Below are 19,174 nucleotides of genomic sequence, written 5' to 3'. Positions count from 1 at the left end.
CCTGGCTCATGGCTAACAATATTTGTAAACTCAGGACTACACTGCGATAAAGAAAACACGTTTTTGTATCAAATCTTTTTGGTGTTAAAATATATACAGAAGATGATCAAAAAACTGATTAAACAATTAAAATTTTATCCTAAATATAAAAAGTTAGATCAAATAATTATTTGGAAGAAGCACCTTCATTTATAGGAACCGTTCATTGCCCATAAATGTCAACAGAACGCAATCCTTTTTTTAAAACCTAAATGGATATATATGAGACAACTTTATGGCAAATTCGAAGAAATTTTCTACTCAAGAAAAGCATTCAACCAATTTATGAAAAAAGGAATGGAAAAAAACATCTCTGCTACTAAAAAAACCTACAACAGCAAAAAAAAAGTTTTTTATGCATTATCTCCAATGCTAATAGCTTTAAAAATTAATTACACACGCCTTGTTGAATACATGTCACACCTACATTAAGGTGATTAGTCCTACAACTAGGTGATTGGTATACATCCTTGTCACCAGGTCTGTCCCCTTATCTGTAAAAAATAGCTCAGGTGAAAATAATGTATTAGAAAATTATCCAAAACCAATTTACACAAATTTCGATAAATCATTTGTCCCAACACTGCAAAATAAGCAATCTCCATATTTCATTAAGAATACCTTGTAGTCAGAAGAAAACAAAATATTTTTGCAAAAACTGCATCCCTATTTAATACATTCAATTGAAGCAGAAAAAACAGCAAAATTTGGCAACTGCTATTAGATGTATCGAAGAAAGTTTGGGAGCCACTATGGAAACTAGAGGATCACATCAATAATTTATATTTTATTTTATTATAAAATCTGATGTTTTTATGTTTAAGTTTGAAACCAATATTCCTAGGAATATAATGTATCTGTTTTTCCGATATATATATATATTCAATGAATTCCATTTCCCAATATCAAATCATTTTATTCGTATTCTTTATCTAATTGGTATGCTCTAATAAGAACATTGAATATCACTATATAACAAGAAACTTAATACCCTAATAACTTCTACTACATATAAAATACTTCACAAATAATGGAAGAGATGTATGTTCAACTTTGTATTTATACTGTACAAGGTTTTGAGCCAAACAACGCAGACAAACAACGGCCACTGGGAGCAAAGAAAGCTTATTCATAATACGCAGTAATTCGGAATTGAGCAATAAAATAAGATCATTTTTTTATATTTATTTTGTAAACCAGAATGGTCTATTTATTTTCCCAAATTCCTATGGTTTTATTATTCATCAAAATAACAACCCTATAATAACTGTTTATGAGGGCAATACTGAAGAATATTGACCGACATTAAAGTATTGCCCGAGCTTGTGAGGACAATACGCGACAGAGGTCAATATTCAAAAGTATTGCCTGAAATAAACAGTTATTATATGGATTATTATCCGGGTACTGTCCTTTACAACAAAAAATATAACATTATAAGCAGGATGTAGAAACCATGTCTTTATAGAAACTATTCCCATATGGAACGTACATTCGAACAAAAAATATACTTTTTTAAAATCGAATATTGTGTAAACATAACATTTATTGTGGCTACAACATATAATTCTTTAAAAAATAAAAGTAAGTTTCAATTCTGTTTCGCGTTTTGTTGACTTTTTTCAAAGTTTATTTACATTTAATGCTACCATATTTAAACTTTAAACATGGTTGCTATGGTAGTAAGTTCTAACCAATCAGTCTGCGCAATTTTTGAAAATATCGATGCCACCATTTACTCAGGTAATAAAGATGTATATATAGTGAAACATTTGACATTATGTTTACTTATAGATGAGCATTGTTTTGCTCAAAACGCTGTACAATAGAAATTAAAAGTTGAACAAATGGAAGACTTCATACATAAATTTTATACACATAATAAAAATAATGAAGATAAAATAAGAAAAGAAACTTAACTAATGCATCACAATAAAGTTTAATTGCATTTCAGAGTTGTTTTTTGGGGGCAAAACTCTTATAGATTAAAACACAGAGTGGCCACTCAGGAAGTAAATTTTAGTACTTTTCCGGAAGTTTTCTGACTTTGTTTCGGAATTAAATAACTCATAAAATAATATATACGATATATATAATATATACAACAAACCCACTAGGAAAATGTGTATCCATTTTCTGAAGCATGTGAAAAGGAGAACAGATACACATAAATACTCACAAATAAATATTGATTCAATACAAATCATATTGTCCAAATTGATCAGTTGATTTTCGGTGCATTGCACCAGCATGCATCAGACTGTGAAAGGACTTCATAAACTGAGGCCAAGCACTTACATCAGCAGCTTTGAATCCTACACTAACACACATGCCGTGTTCCCTGAACTTTGAATACAGTTTTGAATCTATAGTTCCTACAGATTTCTTAGCAAGATTTTTTGTGTCAAATTTAATTTTTAAAGGTCGGTAATGTTGAGCAATAAACGAAGATGAGCTATGGCAAAACAAAGAGTCAGTTTCATATTTATTATCGCCAGGCAATATTGCAAATGCAATATCAAATGCCAGATAAAACTTCTCCATAACTTTTTCATGACATGAAGATCCTAAATACAAATGTAGCTTGACACCATATGAATCATTCTCATCGGTCTGTGTGACAATGATTGCTGGTGTTAAAACATGACCATGAAAGACAATATTTCTGTAATTAACCCAAGACTGCTTAAACATTCAATTGAAGCAGAAAAAACAGCAAAATTTGGCAACTGCTATTAGATGTATCGAAGAAAGTTTGGGAGCCACTATGGAAACTAGAGGATCACATCAATAATTTATATTTTATTTTATTATAAAATCTGATGTTTTTATGTTTAAGTTTGAAACCAATATTCCTAGGAATATAATGTATCTGTTTTTCCGATATATATATATATTCAATGAATTCCATTTCCCAATATCAAATCATTTTATTCGTATTCTTTATCTAATTGGTATGCTCTAATAAGAACATTGAATATCACTATATAACAAGAAACTTAATACCCTAATAACTTCTACTACATATAAAATACTTCACAAATAATGGAAGAGATGTATGTTCAACTTTGTATTTATACTGTACAAGGTTTTGAGCCAAACAACGCAGACAAACAACGGCCACTGGGAGCAAAGAAAGCTTATTCATAATACGCAGTAATTCGGAATTGAGCAATAAAATAAGATCATTTTTTTATATTTATTTTGTAAACCAGAATGGTCTATTTATTTTCCCAAATTCCTATGGTTTTATTATTCATCAAAATAACAACCCTATAATAACTGTTTATGAGGGCAATACTGAAGAATATTGACCGACATTAAAGTATTGCCCGAGCTTGTGAGGACAATACGCGACAGAGGTCAATATTCAAAAGTATTGCCTGAAATAAACAGTTATTATATGGATTATTATCCGGGTACTGTCCTTTACAACAAAAAATATAACATTATAAGCAGGATGTAGAAACCATGTCTTTATAGAAACTATTCCCATATGGAACGTACATTCGAACAAAAAATATACTTTTTTAAAATCGAATATTGTGTAAACATAACATTTATTGTGGCTACAACATATAATTCTTTAAAAAATAAAAGTAAGTTTCAATTCTGTTTCGCGTTTTGTTGACTTTTTTCAAAGTTTATTTACATTTAATGCTACCATATTTAAACTTTAAACATGGTTGCTATGGTAGTAAGTTCTAACCAATCAGTCTGCGCAATTTTTGAAAATATCGATGCCACCATTTACTCAGGTAATAAAGATGTATATATAGTGAAACATTTGACATTATGTTTACTTATAGATGAGCATTGTTTTGCTCAAAACGCTGTACAATAGAAATTAAAAGTTGAACAAATGGAAGACTTCATACATAAATTTTATACACATAATAAAAATAATGAAGATAAAATAAGAAAAGAAACTTAACTAATGCATCACAATAAAGTTTAATTGCATTTCAGAGTTGTTTTTTGGGGGCAAAACTCTTATAGATTAAAACACAGAGTGGCCACTCAGGAAGTAAATTTTAGTACTTTTCCGGAAGTTTTCTGACTTTGTTTCGGAATTAAATAACTCATAAAATAATATATACGATATATATAATATATACAACAAACCCACTAGGAAAATGTGTATCCATTTTCTGAAGCATGTGAAAAGGAGAACAGATACACATAAATACTCACAAATAAATATTGATTCAATACAAATCATATTGTCCAAATTGATCAGTTGATTTTCGGTGCATTGCACCAGCATGCATCAGACTGTGAAAGGACTTCATAAACTGAGGCCAAGCACTTACATCAGCAGCTTTGAATCCTACACTAACACACATGCCGTGTTCCCTGAACTTTGAATACAGTTTTGAATCTATAGTTCCTACAGATTTCTTAGCAAGATTTTTTGTGTCAAATTTAATTTTTAAAGGTCGGTAATGTTGAGCAATAAACGAAGATGAGCTATGGCAAAACAAAGAGTCAGTTTCATATTTATTATCGCCAGGCAATATTGCAAATGCAATATCAAATGCCAGATAAAACTTCTCCATAACTTTTTCATGACATGAAGATCCTAAATACAAATGTAGCTTGACACCATATGAATCATTCTCATCGGTCTGTGTGACAATGATTGCTGGTGTTAAAACATGACCATGAAAGACAATATTTCTGTAATTAACCCAAGACTGCTTAAACATCCCACTGTCAACATATGAAAGTTTAATCATACAATGTTGAATATCTGTTTTCGTGCAATTCAGGGAACGATTTTTTCTGGCAGGAGGAAAATCTCTAAGCTTACGACACTTAGGTGACAGGGCATGAAAGGACAGAGCATCGATATACCATTTAATATAGTCCTTCCACTTTGAGAGAATTGTATGGTTTGGTGACAAAACATCCCTTAAAAATTCTGGTGTCATTTGCTCATATCGACATTCTGACAAAATTGATTGAATATTTTCTTCAGTTTGGCGCTCACTGTCGTAAGCCAACCAATTCACAACAAAATATATGACACTATTTTCACTCCACAAGAACTGCCTTCCAGATTTGAGCAATAACATTAGAGTGTCAAAGGTCATTGTTTCGAATAACTCATGCTTTTCGATTTTTGATTCAAGTGGCAAAAAAAGGTCTGCTAAAAATCTGGAGCAAAATTGTTTCATAGAGGTGTAGGTTTCACTTGTGGAGAGAGATCCAAGTGACTCAAACATCAGGATATGCTCCAAAATGAGGTTACACTGACTAACAGATTTAATATTTAGTTTTTTCAACAAAACCAACCCACGTTTAATGAAAACATCACAAAGATAACGATCTGCAATTTCGAGAACTTTCAACAAATCCAATGGATCCATGTCTTTCAAAATGTCTTGATCATAAAATGAATTAATCAGAAGCTCCAGATATTTTCCCTCACCAGCGTTCACCTTCACAATTATATCTCTTTGTTTTGTTTCTTTCATGCCTGAATCTGAAATCAGTGTTTTAAAGTATGGACTATTGATACACAAAATTAAAGAATGCACAGGAAATGTGGAATATGTTGTCATTGCACCACTTTCATTAAAAGATATCAAATTAGAATTGACATCAATGCCGCCATCATTAATCAGAAATCTTTCCTCGGGATATTTACTTTGTGTTTCGATGCACTTTAAAATCCATTCCTTTGAAACACATGTTATGCCCCATGTCTTGGCAGTATTGTATTGTAAGCCTTCATTTTTCTGCATAATCAAATGAGTACTGGCAGTCAATGAATTATTCTTATGCTTTGCAAAAACCATCTCCTGCCAAGAAGCACCGAGGCAATCTACCAGCTTAATTAAACTCTCCTTTTCTTCTTTATCAAACTGATCAAAAGAAATGACACAACCAGACAAGGGTTTTGATTTAAGCTGAACAGGTCGGTACATCACATCTAAAAAGGAAGCTTTAACCTCCTTGTCTCTGATACAATCATGGATCCACTTAACAGTCCGTTCTCGTGTGTCACTTTTCTTTTTGTTATTGTTAGCATAAGCAGTGATAATATAATCACAGTTCTTTGTAGTAGAAAAGATAGTTCCACCATTGTTCCGAATTTCTTCACAAACAGAAGTGCTAACATGCCGCAATACTGAAAATGCTAGGCCATCAAAAACTTTGCGCAAATCATCTATTCCAGGATCATCATTTGGTGTTTGGTTACCTCTTTCAGTCACTGGCACCATTCTGCTTCCACTAGGTGATTCAGAATTGATACAATTGATCTTCAATCTTTTAGGACTTATCGGAGTTGAAGATAAAAAAGGTGTAGGTGGTATAGTGGGACTTTCATCTGAAGATACACCAGAATCTTGTGACAAGCTTACTTTCGATTTTTTTGGAGATACTCCAGGAGTATTTTTCCCTAAGAATTTGAAATATTAAATAAACATTAAAACAAAATTAAATTTATGGCATCTGTTTTATCACATAGCACTTTTAAATGGTAAAAATGAAGAATCTACCTGAAGAATCAATCTTGCGCTTTTTATTCGTTCCTTCTGATTTCATAACATCTTCGATTTCAATGATATGCAAAATTTTGTCACTAAATTCTTCTTTCTTAAAGTAGCCTTTAAGGCTTTGCACAAGCTGAGTCGTCATTACATCTGACATGATTATTTTGATCTAATAATAAAACAGAATTATCAAGTTAAATTTTTAGCAAACTTAAAGAAAATACTGCATAGTTATACTGAAAACAGTAAGAATCGTGTAAACTTTATAAAGTATGTGAACTGAATTAACATTGCAAACAAAAATATCACATAATCAAAAAGGTAGTGCTTTAACTTATTACTGCCAACACACAAAAAAATTTAGGAAAACTTATTAATCACAATAACAAATAATAATTATGCCTACAGAAGTAAAAATATAAATTCACAGTATACACTTCTTACAAAAGATTCTATTTTGTCAGCTAGTATGAGCACAAAAAATCATGCAGACAATCTTTAAGATTAACTAAACACTACTGGTCCTTATGTTAACTAGACTTGTGTTTTCAAAAAAGTATATTATTGCATTTAAGGTATTTATTTGTTTCTTAACAAGCAGAGGTGTATTACACCTGCATTAAATATATCATAATAAAACAGAAGCTGCTACTATATGAAGCAGCCTTTACCAGTCCTAAATACATGACAAAACAAACAAAACTGACATTGTTTCTGGTATAAACTATTAATATTTTTTTATTTTTTATATATTTAAATACATGTTAACCAAATATTTTTTATAAATTATTTTCAAAACAAATACTTCTTATTTCAAACTTAAACTAAATATCTGAAACTTAAACTAAATTTCTGAAAAATATTAAATAAAATATATATCTAAAAATAAATATTAGTTCCTTAAGGTTTTAGTTTTTTCTGATGCTTTTTACAAAATTAACAAATTATACCATGGTGTACCAATTCAATAGCATTTTAATGGCGAATTTAGATAAAAAGTCTAACACAAAATAACTGATTTACAGATATGAAATAACTCAAAATAATAACAAATTTAAAACTTGTATTACAAGCGATACAAAAAAATAAATTCTCAACTAAAAAAATAAATAAATAATTTACCACATCGTAAATTTTTGGCAAATAAATCTATGAACTCTCGCTGAGTTCCTTTAAATAAATTAGTTTTTTCGATGGCTTCACGTGGCAGATTTCCAGCTTATTCCACGAAAATGTTGATGTTTTGAAAAATAAAACCAAGTTTAGTCCATAATGTTCTATAGATGCCATAAAATCTTCTTCAATTCTTGCGATGGCATGAAAACTATGTGTACACTTGGACTTAAATTGTACCTCTCCTTTCCTGACAAAGCGTTGCACAAATCTTTTGTCATCTAACATTGAGTTTTTAAAATTGATGTTTCCGGGTAGTAGAGAGTAATATATATCAAATTTGTGGTAAAAGTTTAATTCTTGTTCAGTTGGTGAAAATACATTTACAGAAAAAAACTTTAATCGAATAAAGTTATTGTTTTCAAAGCATTTTAGCGAAAGTACAGGGCTTAGTTGAAGACCATTCCAAACCAGGAAATTATTTGACCTGTCACAAAATCCAAAGTTCTCTTGATCGTACACAAAATGCTTTTGTATCGAAAGAGCATTGTTCATAGACTTTACCAATCTTATTAGAGTTGGGCTACCTTTAATTCCCCTTAAACTCCTAGCAGCAGGTGTTAACGAATGATACTTCAATACATTTATTAACCATGTAGAATATCCTGTCCATTTCGATAGGATTTGATCTGAATTAGACAGCTGATCACAAAGAAATAAACTGCTGAGGCTTTCATAATGAATACTGGTGATAAGTACTTCAATAATATCTGAAGTTTGGTAATTCTTATTATGCAATAACCAAAGGTAAATAAAAACAAAAGTATTGTTTTCTGATAACGTAAAGGCATGGCTTGAAGTCAATAAATAGACCACAGTAGCATAGTTTAACCTCTTGAAAAGGTCCTGTTCAGCAAGTTTAAATTCCAATGGAAAAAACGTTTTCGTCAGAAACTTTACACAGGTTTCCTTTATACATTGGTATTTGCACTCATCATTAAAAACTTCAAATATTTTTGAGATATGTTGCAGGATGGCATCACATTCATCAACTGTACTAATACTTTTTTCATTTAAAGTTTCCAAGCCATATTTAATAAAACTAAGACAGGAAAATCTTGCAGCAATGTCTAATATGTTCAATAGATCTGCCAGTGAAGCATTTTTTAAAACTTCCTTATTGTAAAAAGCCTCAATTAACATCTCAAGATATCTCCCTTTTCCTTGTGATACTTTTACGCTGACAGTTGGCATAGTGTTTTCCTTCATTCCAGAATCAACAAGAAGCGTTTTGAAATACTGACTATTGATGCAAAGCACAATAGAATGAATAGGAAATTCAGCATGACAAACTTCATCTTCATTTACAATTGCATTTTCCGAACATGCAACATTATTCAGTTCATTTGATTCCGTCAGGTTAGTATTACTAACATTTTGTTTAGCAATAGACTGATTTGTTACCCCAACAGCAGATTCTTGATGACATAAGTTTTTATCATTGTCACAGAGTTCCTCGTTTTTCCTATTGCAAGATGAAACACACACAGTGGACTGATTTTCTTTTACAACTCTCTGAATTAATGATAATGAAGCTTCGGTTTCTGCTGCATCAGTTTCTAAAAAGTGCAGAGATAGTTTGTGTAATTATAACTTCGAAAAGACTTTGCAGGCTTAAGAACATGGAATATTGACAAAAGTCCATTAAATACGGAGGATTTCAACTGGAAAAAAGAAATTTTTAAAAACTTTATACCTGAGCAAAATATGTATAATAATTTAATGAGACAAACATTTAATTTCTCCCATCTTTTTGCTAGCTATCTATTAATAAAAATTATATACGTCCAGTATATAATTTTTATACGTCCCCCCAAACTTTTTTTCATAAGAATTTATTTTAAAAAACAGAAACTAAGATTATGGGTACTATTAACTTCTAAGTCGTGAAATATTAAGAAAATTGAAAAAGTAAATTATGGCATCCCTTTTTATGAAATATTTTGATCACACAGAAAACCATTTAATAAAACTGGGAGAGAGATTGGTGTAGCTATTATCTACTTTCTTAGACCTGAGATTTTGTGTTAATAGTTCCTTTCTGTGTTTATGCTTTATTATCAGCTTTTCTGTAGAAATAAAAATTACCTTTTAGAATACTTTCAAAGCTTCGTTTGAGCCTTTTGCAACATTGTTGATCAACAGATCCTAAAAGTATACAATACAAATAGGTGCAATTAAGGAGGCAGTAACCTTTTAAAAATCGGAATTTTTTTTTTTACATAATTAGTTACAAAAGGTTATTTTCAGACTAAATATCTATATTTTTTCTGTTATAACACACTTGTCACGATTTTATAGCTAAAATACTATTATTTTTCACCAAGAATATTCAGTGTCAACAATTCCTCTTTAAAATAAAATTCATAAATAATTAATTAGTTTTGCCGAATATAGTTTAAGTCTATGTGCTTGCAAAATTGTACAGAAAGAAATGATGTAATTATTAAAGAGGAACATTAATAACAACAAAGATTGCGCATTATGTTGAAATTTAAGACAATCTTCATTATGCTACGCTGCACAAGCTTTAACTTTCAATAGCATTTTCGTTTTACTTTAAAATTTTCAGACATGCTTGGGAACCATGCAGCCATGATACGGTGTGCATAAATCTTTTTTTTCGGAATATTTTTCTTTTAACAGTGTTCGATGCAGCAGGGGATGCTAACAAAGAATCTTTTGAAAAAAACAAAAGGCTATTGTTAAAAAATATAAATGAACAAAAAAACTCTGCACACCGTTTTAACAGGGTAACCCAAGGTTCATTTAAAAACAGAAGCTGATAAAAAATAACAAGATTGTGAAACGTTGGAGCTCATAGAAGCCGTTTTTTTCTTGTTTATGATACATTTTTAAATAGAAATTTCTGCTGACTGAGCAATGGTGGTGTTAAGGTAAAATCATATTATTATGTATAATATTTTTAGAAAATAGTAAAAAACTGGTATAAATAAAACACTGAGTAAAAAATTTAGCTATTTGGACAGCTAAAAAAGGGTTACTGCCACCTTAAGATGAAAAGATCAGTGAAAAAAATTCGAAATCACGAAATTGAAAGTTAGGCAGTAGAAAAAAAAATTATACAAAATTTAACATTTTTGCAGCAGCTTCTGGCAATGTTTTTTGCTTTAATAATATATGTGATTCTTTATTGCTTTTTGCAATATGGCTCATCTATTGCCTTGTGAAAAATTACATATAAGAGTTCAGATTTATTTCATTGTATTGTGTAGGCTAAGAAAAAGCAATGTATATATATATACAAATTCTTTTTATCATAAATGTTTATATCTTTTTATTAAAGGAACGTCTCAAAATGTTCGTACGTAGTTAGTATAATTCGTATAAAAAACTTCGTATGGATTTATTAAATCTCTCGCATCATTTTATTTTTAATACGAACTTTTCGTATCATCAAAATTACAAGTTCGTATAAAGTTCGTATCATTTAAAATAAAGTTTGTATGTAGTATAAAAATTTGCTTATACGAAGTTCGTTTATTATAACTGGACTATTATCTATAGTTTTATATTGAATTTTTTTCAACAATTATAAAGTTCGTTTCGTTATAAGAACTTCGTTTATTTTAATTGGATTTATTATCTAAGGTCCTTAAGGATCGTCTCCACGGCATCGTAGAAAGCAAAAACATCTCCGTGGATCATTTAAAAATTATGAAAACAGGATCGTAGAAAGGGAAAAGATCGCCGTAGATCATTTAAAAATCATGAAAACAGGATCTTATAAAACCAAAAGATCGCAGTAGATCGTTTAAAAATCATGAAAACGGGATCTTATAAAACCAAAAGATCACCATAGATTGTTTAAAAATCATGAAAACAAGATCGTAGAAAGTGAAAAGATCGCAGTAGATTGTTTAAAAATCATGAAAACGGGATCTTAGAAAGCGAAACGATCACAGTAGATCATTTAAAAATCATAAAAACGGGATCATAAAAGCTAAGAGATCGGGGTAGATCGTTTAAAATTCATGAAAACAGGATCGTAGAAAACGGAAAGATCATCGTAGATCGTTTAAAAATCATGAAAACGGGATAGTAGAAAACGAAAAGATCGCTGTAGATCATTTAAAAATCATGAAAACGGGATCGTATAAAGCGAAAAGATCGCCGTAGATTGTGTAGATTGAACCTATGAGTATGCAATTTTACTAATCTTTTCAAAGAAGTCAACCTCGTATATTTTACTTTTTTTATTTCTGGTTTTGTTTAAAATTCGTATCATTTCTTTTCGTCTTTTAAAAAAAATCGTTTAATTCTTTTGTTTCTGGTTTCGTATTGAAATAATTATGCGCGATTACGCCGATACTTTTGAAGTTCGTTTCAAGATCGTATAGCAATTTACTTTGTTCAACGTTTGTATCATTTCATTTTGTACGATAAAAAAACTTCGTTTAATTTCGCATTATGTATTAAAAAAGTTCGTATAAACTTCGTTTACATTTTTTATTTTAAACGAAGCACTTCGTATGACATTCGTTTCACGAAACGAAGTACTTCGTAGCGTTCGTATAATTATACGAAAAAACATACGAACATTTTGAGACGATCCCTAACAATATTGTGAACATTCCCATACATATGAGAATCAGAATAATGCATAGAGTTTTATTTACAAAGTTTACTATAGTATACTCTGAAGGGACTGAGGAACTTGCTTAATTTAAATGGACAGGAGTTCAACTGTATACAAATAGAAAGTTTACAAAAGGTATACCTGTAGCATGCTTTCGTTTCTGACTATGACAAAAATTCTCATCTATTTCCACAATTCTCAAAATTCTATCACTCAGCTTTTCTTCCTTGAAAAACTTTTTTAAGTCGTCTGCCAAATCAGTTATCATTTCATTATTTACTCTGAAACATTTTAATTTGTAAATTATACTCTGAATATAATAAGTATAATTTTTTTTAACATACAAAGCATAAATTTGGGGGATTAAATTTGGGGGATTTATAAAATACTGGGGAGGAGGGGTCATGTAATAACAAACAAAAACCAACAAGGTTAGGGGTGGATCTATTTTGTTATGTGTACATTTGCTTTCTGGAAAAGAACTTCTTTTTTTCTATTTTCCTTTTTGATTGAATAAGTTACATCATAGCCTATCAGTTAATTTCAGCCAGAAGTTAATTATAGTGATGAGTAGATGTGCCAAATGATAATAACCACTTGATCTTTGCCTTACTTGCCTTTCCCTTTGCAATCAGTTATATGGACTATTTCTATATTGGCTGAAAATAACCACTAACAAGGGATCAAGAGAGTTTATTAACAGTTTATTACAACAATGCATCGAGGCTTCTATCCCAAAAGTTCTCCACATAACTTTGACTAAAAACATAATGGCAAGTATACTGTAATGATAACACCAATACATTACCGCTCGAATGTAACTTTACATGTACACGATAGTTATCACCTTTGCACAGGGTTTCGGTAGCATCAGAACTTTCGTTGTTTTGCTAACCTATTGTTAAATACATGAGCTATTTTTGCATGTTGAAAACAAAAGAGTTCATGTCTTGTTTGCGAAATTTAATAAACTCATGTGAACTTCCTGTGTCCCATTGTTGTATTTAATTACTACAGACGTCAAAAGATTAACAAAAGAAAATAAAATTTAATGAAGATTTAAGTATCTATTGTTTTTACTAACTTTACTTAAAAATTAAGAACGAAAAACAGTGATAGAAAAGATTTTTTAGATCGTGTTTTAAAACTTTAACAAAGAAAAACGGCGAAAGAAAAGCCTTATTAGATCGCATTTTAAAAGTTTAAGAACAGAAAACAGTGATAGAAAAGCTTTTTTAGATCGCATTTTAAAAAAAACAAAAAACGGCAATATAAAAGTTTCTTAAATCGTGTTTTAAAAATTTAAGAACGAAAAACGGCAATAGAAAAGCTTCGTTAGATCGTGTTTTAAAAGTTTAAGAACGAAAAAGGCGATAGGAAAGCTTTACTAAATCGCATTTTAAAAGTTTAGGAACATAAAAAGGCGATAGAAATACTTTTAACGTGTTATGTTCGTTCATTTTTCTAACATAATATATTTCAATAGCCATCGTGATCTTAATCACTTTTAAACAATAACATACATGTTACATGTGACAACAAAAGGATTCATCAAATCTTATTGTTCTGACTCGCGCACAACGATAACAATAGAAAGCAATTAAGTTTGTATGTAAAAGTTACATTCAAGCGGTACTGTAGACTTTGTTGAAATTAAAGTGTGTTGGTGTCGAGTCCTCAAAAAGGCTTCATTTGATACAAGTGTGCATTTCTGTTTACTTCAAAGGTTATCTTTTTCAAGATTAAGTCAAATGAAATTGATAGCGCTTTTTTGGATTTCAAGACGAGGGTGCCAATAAGCCGCATACGCCGTAAAAAGTGCGGGCGTTTCCGAGCGAGTTCGGAGTTTTAAAAAAAATTCAAGAATTCGCCCGAAAAAACCCGCATAGGCCCGAAAAATGCCCCCCCAAAAAAAACAGACACTAACATATGATTCCAAAAAAACTATAAAAATCAAAATAAACTAACTATGTTGTAGCGAAGTTCTTAGAAGAACTGTTTTTTAATAGTTTTTGAAAAAGTTTACTTTACAAATAACTTCCGCATGGTTTGTTACAAGGAATTGCATTTCGGGAATGTTCCGGGTGAGTTCGAGAAATTGCGGGCGGTTTTATTTGAAAAGTCGCCCGAACTCGCCTGTATATATGCGGGCGTTTGCGGCTTATCAGCACCCTCTTATTTCAAGAATAGTTAAGCAAGTTCAAGAATTATCAGATTTGACAGGTCGCACTGTCGTGTAAGTATGCCAAAAGCAATCCCCTTTACATCAACTTAGCTAGCTATACAGGTTAGTTCAGATAAAACCAAAATTCAAAACCATAAAACATATTCTAGCTATAAAAGATATCTATAGCTCTAGCTAGCAGGTAGATATTTTCAGATCCGAGTTAACATGCTTGATTTTTTTAATCATTTCTAACAACAAAAATGACCAACATATTTGAATTTACTAATACAGTATGACTGAAAAAGACTACAAATGCCTCTATTTAGTAGCCAATCTTTTAAGTTCTATGAAGAAATGACCATGCAAATCAACTGCAGTGAAAATGTTAACTGCAGTTGAATATTACAGTAAAGTCTTCCTCAGAATTTTTTTGTTTTGTTTTTCAAAATGTGATGTGTTAGCTAACCCGGATCCGATAATAAAAAACACATCAAAACACGAAAGAATTTTATAGTAAAAAAAGGAAGTAAACAGAACAAACAGAAATATCGAGCATGTTAACTACCACATACAAACACCTTCCTCAATTTTATGAATATCTAACAGCTAACCAACCAAACCATTCAAATATTTATGGCATGATGAAAGGTTTTACCCACTTCCAGCACATTTTTCGCATTATGGCAGAATGTTGTTTATGGTAAAACTAACCACTGGATTCAAGTTTGACCAACCATGCAAGACACACAACTAACCCAAATGTGCTTAAACTTTTTTAACCTAAAAAGATTATCTTTACGCAGAATATTCATTTGATTAGCAGTAAAACCGAAAAAAATGTTATTTGTGTTTTTCTTCTTTTCAAAAAGGTATAAAACTTAATTCAAACAATAATAACTTCTACTTTGCTAATAAAAGTTTCTTCGCAAGCGCGGGAAAGTTGCGTGAGCTACACTAGGAATCCATGTGGGAAAAGTAAACAACAAAACAAGAGCAAGCAAGTGCAAAGCAGGGAGAGGAGGCCAGCCTGAAAACTAGAAGTCATATTCATGACACAAAACCTAACCCATTAACCTTATACTCAAGTTTCCACGAGAAACGTCAGTTTGACCTGTCTTCTTCAGCAATCTCAAACGTGTGGAGAGCTTTTACATTCGTTTCTTTGGTCAATTATTTGCATTTTTGCTTTCCTGTGTGTCCAGTAGCTCCCCGACATTACAAAACTGAATGTATAATAAATGAATAATAAAAATAGATTAATCGTAATTTTTTTTACTAAAATGAAGCAGTACTTATAAAGTTATTCATGGCTCTCTTTGCAGGTACACTGCTGCTAGTGGTCCTCAAACAGCAATAAAAATTTGAAATAGAGATGATATACAATACCAAAAATAAGAAGCATAAAAACATACTTTTACTTTAATTTTAAATTTCATATTTTCTTAAACATTTAATAAAAGTCAAATTACCTCATAAAAAACAATCAACTTAAAAACCCACCCACAATTAAACTGAGATTTCTTGTATCGACACTGCCCTAACTTAAAGTTAGTTTTAGATCACCCTCTTGTGATTCCTCACTACCCATTTTAATCTCCAATCACATGTTGTATCCATGTGGCCTTGTAAGGACTTTTTTGTTACATCTTTTTTATATTTTACAGTCAGTGCAGCCCTTGAAATTAGTCCAAAAACCCGTCAGCAATTTATAGTCGTTTGCAGCGTGTGATCGCACACCTGAAAAATAGAGTTTTTAAAATCAACCTATAAAATCCATTTTGTAGTGTGCGATATCAGCCCTCGAAATAATTTTTGGAGACTTGTGAAACAAAATTTCCGCCACATTTCTGTGGACAAAACATCCGATAGATTTTCGTCTTGGTCGAAAACGTTTTGTCTTAGAACTATTGAATAGTCCTGGTCCTTTTAATCCACAAGCAAGCCTATTCATAGCCAACCTGACCATCCTAGCTAATTCACGGACTCCTGATTAAGTTACCTAAATCTCTTTGGCCTAGCACCTTCGTTGTTGTAACCAGGTCTTACACAAGAAATCCAGCCATGCGTTCCTTAACTAATGTTGAGGTGAACGCCAACGGAGCACGGATGAATTAAGTCTGCAAAACTGCACTTACAGGCAGAACAGACATTTTATCGTGGATTTAATTGTATATAATTTCTTCATTTGACAAAGCAATTGGAAACCACAGCAGGTCCGAATTTAATGGATTTTCTTTATGCTGCAAGTGTTATTTAAACAATTTTAAAAACGAAACCCACGTGCGGTAAAAAACATTTGTTTGCATAAATTTTGTTAAAATGTAGCTGATGGATAAAGAGTTTTTGTAATTTGAAAACGAAGCATAATTTTGCCTATTTGCTTGTGATGACCTGAAAAATAAACAATAAATTTATAAAAATGACAGTATAGTCATGCTATTTCGGACATGTATATAGAAAAGGAAGTTAAGATTGAGAGAGTCGCTATATGTTGACACTCGATCATCGTGTTTGGGGTTCACGAATCAAAACGTCCCCAACTTTTCTACCGCAAAATTAGTGCACAGCAAAGATTAGCCTCTGCAGTTTTTTGTCATCGCAAAATGAAACTGCGCCAGCAATTGCCGATTGCCAACGCTAATTTCGAGGGCTGCAGTGTTTGTTTACTTTCTTTTCTCTGTTTTGTCTTTGGGCTAGCTAGAAAATTAGGACTAACTTTTCCATAAAAAAACTCCTATTTTTGTAGCTTTGAGGCCTACGCTATTTGTGTTTCGCATTATTTTGGTGGTAACGTAGCTAACTAGATTCTCATCATGCCATAGAAAACATTTAATTAACATTGTTATTTTTAACCCATCAATCCAACCTAGGAACCTATAGTTTCACTGTAAAGTTTAAAAATAAAACATTTATTTTGAAACAGATTTTTGCATTTCAATTAGCTATTATATTGAGGTTCTACAAGCTAAACCTTTTTTTGTAAGTTTCCCATTGACACCAAAATTAGCCAAATAAATTTGGTAAATAATTACTCCTATTTTTACCGGCACCAGGCCTCTCAACAAAGAAAATAGTTACATGTTAATATAACTGCATCTTCAATCATGTACGTATGTAACCTAACTTCACCTGCATGATTTAATTTTTTCACACAGTAAAAATGCTTTTATATTTCTATTGCTTAGCAGTGCTCCTATTATGATTTCCATACTCTCTCTAAAACACAATTCTGGAGATCATTTTTTGTGTGTTAAATGTTATTTACCGTAATCTATTGATATCTTTGATCACATTGAAATGATTTGCTTCTGGTAATAGAGCAGTATGGCAGGTATCATTTCTAGATGTTATTGACATGTGTTTCACAACCTAGTGCCAAGGACTTAATTAGTAATTCCTGCTGAAAATGGTTAAATCAAATGTATAGATGTCTTTTTTTTATCGTCACTACCTTAGCAACTAATAAGAAACATGCAACTGATCTCCTCCCCATTGATGCAATATATTTTATCATACACACATTGATGAGATGTAAATGGATGACAAAATTATTTAAACATTCTTCTCCATTCAAACAATCTTCCGTACTTTATTGTTACAGAAAATTTGTGTAATTCTATTTTAATTCCATTTTTTCTGCTCATCAACTTCACTGTGCTATTCTTTAAGCCACAATTCTTTTCTGCTAACTATATAATTCTCACTACTAAACCCACTTTTATTAAATAGCGCCACCGTCAACGTTCTCACGTTAACCTTTATTCAATTTTATTAACGGTCAATGTTTTTTGTTGCCTCTTTACTTTTCTTGTTAACTGATAACAAATTTAATTGACAGTCAGTTTAAAAGATTGACCGTTAATAAAATTAGTTCACGGTTAATAATTTTGATTGTCGGTCATTACAGATATTTTATAAATATCAAAGACAAATTAACTGTAGTAAAAATTATTGACGGTCAATCAGAAAAATTAACGACTAATAAATATGTTGTCTGCCAATTTTAAACGTTGCCAGTCAATTAATTAAGTCTAATGCACTGAAACTTCGTATCGATTAATTCTTTTATATCATTTTATTTTTGATACATCTTTTTCGAATTATCAAAATTATAAAGTTTGTATCATTTCAAAGAAGTTCGTATGTAGCTCGTATCGTTTCAAAGAAGTTCGTATCAGAAGTACGTACAAAGTTTGTTTATTATAATTGGATTATTATCTAAAGCCTTTATATTTTTTAACTAGTTCGTTTCCTTATACGAAATTTATTTATTTTATTTACATTCAAATATAGAAACGCGATGATTCAGAGAAATTTGGATCCGGCGATAGAATAAAGTTCCCTTGCAAAGTTGAATGAATTTAACTTTGTAGGGGAGCTTTCGAGCGATAGCCATTCAGATCAATTGAACATAAAATGATTGCATTAACCTTTACACCGCTTGCAGCATTTAAAAACAAATTGACATTTGAACTAAATGAAAATCACACAAGCGATGAAATCGCCATCCCAAAATCTCCGAAAGTAGCTATTTTTTGTTAAAATGACATAAAAATTTAAACTTTTGTAAGTTTTGTTTAGTTCTGTGCAATTAAGCTGGTACTTCTGAAGTTCGTTTTAAGATCGTATAGCAATTTACTTTGTTTAAAGTTTGTATAATTTTCTTCTTATAATGAAAAAAACTTTTTATTA

The 19,174-nt window shown here is 31.0% G+C and overlaps 3 protein-coding genes across 3 annotated transcripts in view; all 3 read right to left on the bottom strand.

The window, feature by feature from the left end:
- LOC130644613 (uncharacterized) overlaps positions 1–35 on the bottom strand; it is a 40,618-nt gene extending 40,583 nt beyond the window's left edge. Inside the window, exon 1 of the mRNA XM_057450288.1 lies at positions 26–35. The gene's annotated coding sequence lies outside the window, so the exon portion shown is untranslated. The remainder of the gene's footprint in view (positions 1–25) is intronic.
- Positions 36–4,068: 4,033 nt separating this feature from the next.
- On the bottom strand, positions 4,069–6,734 carry LOC130644614 (uncharacterized). Its single transcript, XM_057450289.1, has 2 exons — positions 6,549–6,734; positions 4,069–6,448 (listed from the first exon to the last, which is right to left on the bottom strand). Exons 1-2 carry the CDS (start codon positions 6,697–6,699, stop codon positions 4,248–4,250), a joined length of 2,352 nt encoding a protein of 783 aa, XP_057306272.1. The 5' UTR covers positions 6,700–6,734; the 3' UTR covers positions 4,069–4,247.
- A 516-nt stretch (positions 6,735–7,250) lies between these two features.
- LOC130644617 (uncharacterized) lies at positions 7,251–13,430 on the bottom strand. Its single transcript, XM_057450291.1, has 3 exons — positions 12,457–13,430; positions 9,804–9,863; positions 7,251–9,274 (listed from the first exon to the last, which is right to left on the bottom strand). The coding sequence occupies exons 1-3, from the start codon at positions 12,719–12,721 to the stop codon at positions 7,692–7,694; spliced, it is 1,908 nt and encodes a 635-aa protein (XP_057306274.1). The 5' UTR covers positions 12,722–13,430; the 3' UTR covers positions 7,251–7,691.
- Between the last annotated feature and the right edge of the window lie 5,744 nt (positions 13,431–19,174).

This window comes from Hydractinia symbiolongicarpus, chromosome 5 (genome assembly GCF_029227915.1).
Source record: "Hydractinia symbiolongicarpus strain clone_291-10 chromosome 5, HSymV2.1, whole genome shotgun sequence".
Classification (NCBI taxonomy): domain Eukaryota; kingdom Metazoa; phylum Cnidaria; class Hydrozoa; order Anthoathecata; family Hydractiniidae; genus Hydractinia; species Hydractinia symbiolongicarpus.
This window is presented reverse-complemented; position numbering and strand designations above follow the sequence as displayed.

Excerpts from the sequence above, each read along its gene's own strand:
- LOC130644614 (XM_057450289.1), bottom strand. The coding sequence starts at position 6,699 with ATGTCAGATGTAATGACGACTCAGCTTGTGCAAAGCCTTAAAGGCTAC. Across the intron at positions 6,449-6,548 it reads GCGCAAGATTGATTCTTCAG|GGAAAAATACTCCTGGAGTA; the intron begins GTAGATTCTTCA and ends TCAAATTCTTAG.
- LOC130644617 (XM_057450291.1), bottom strand. The coding sequence starts at position 12,721 with ATGACCCCTCCTCCCCAGTATTTTATAAATCCCCCAAATTTAATCCCC. Across the intron at positions 9,864-12,456 it reads GAAACGAAAGCATGCTACAG|GATCTGTTGATCAACAATGT; the intron begins GTATACCTTTTG and ends GTATACTTTTAG. Across the intron at positions 9,275-9,803 it reads CTTTGAAAGTATTCTAAAAG|AAACTGATGCAGCAGAAACC; the intron begins GTAATTTTTATT and ends TGCACTTTTTAG.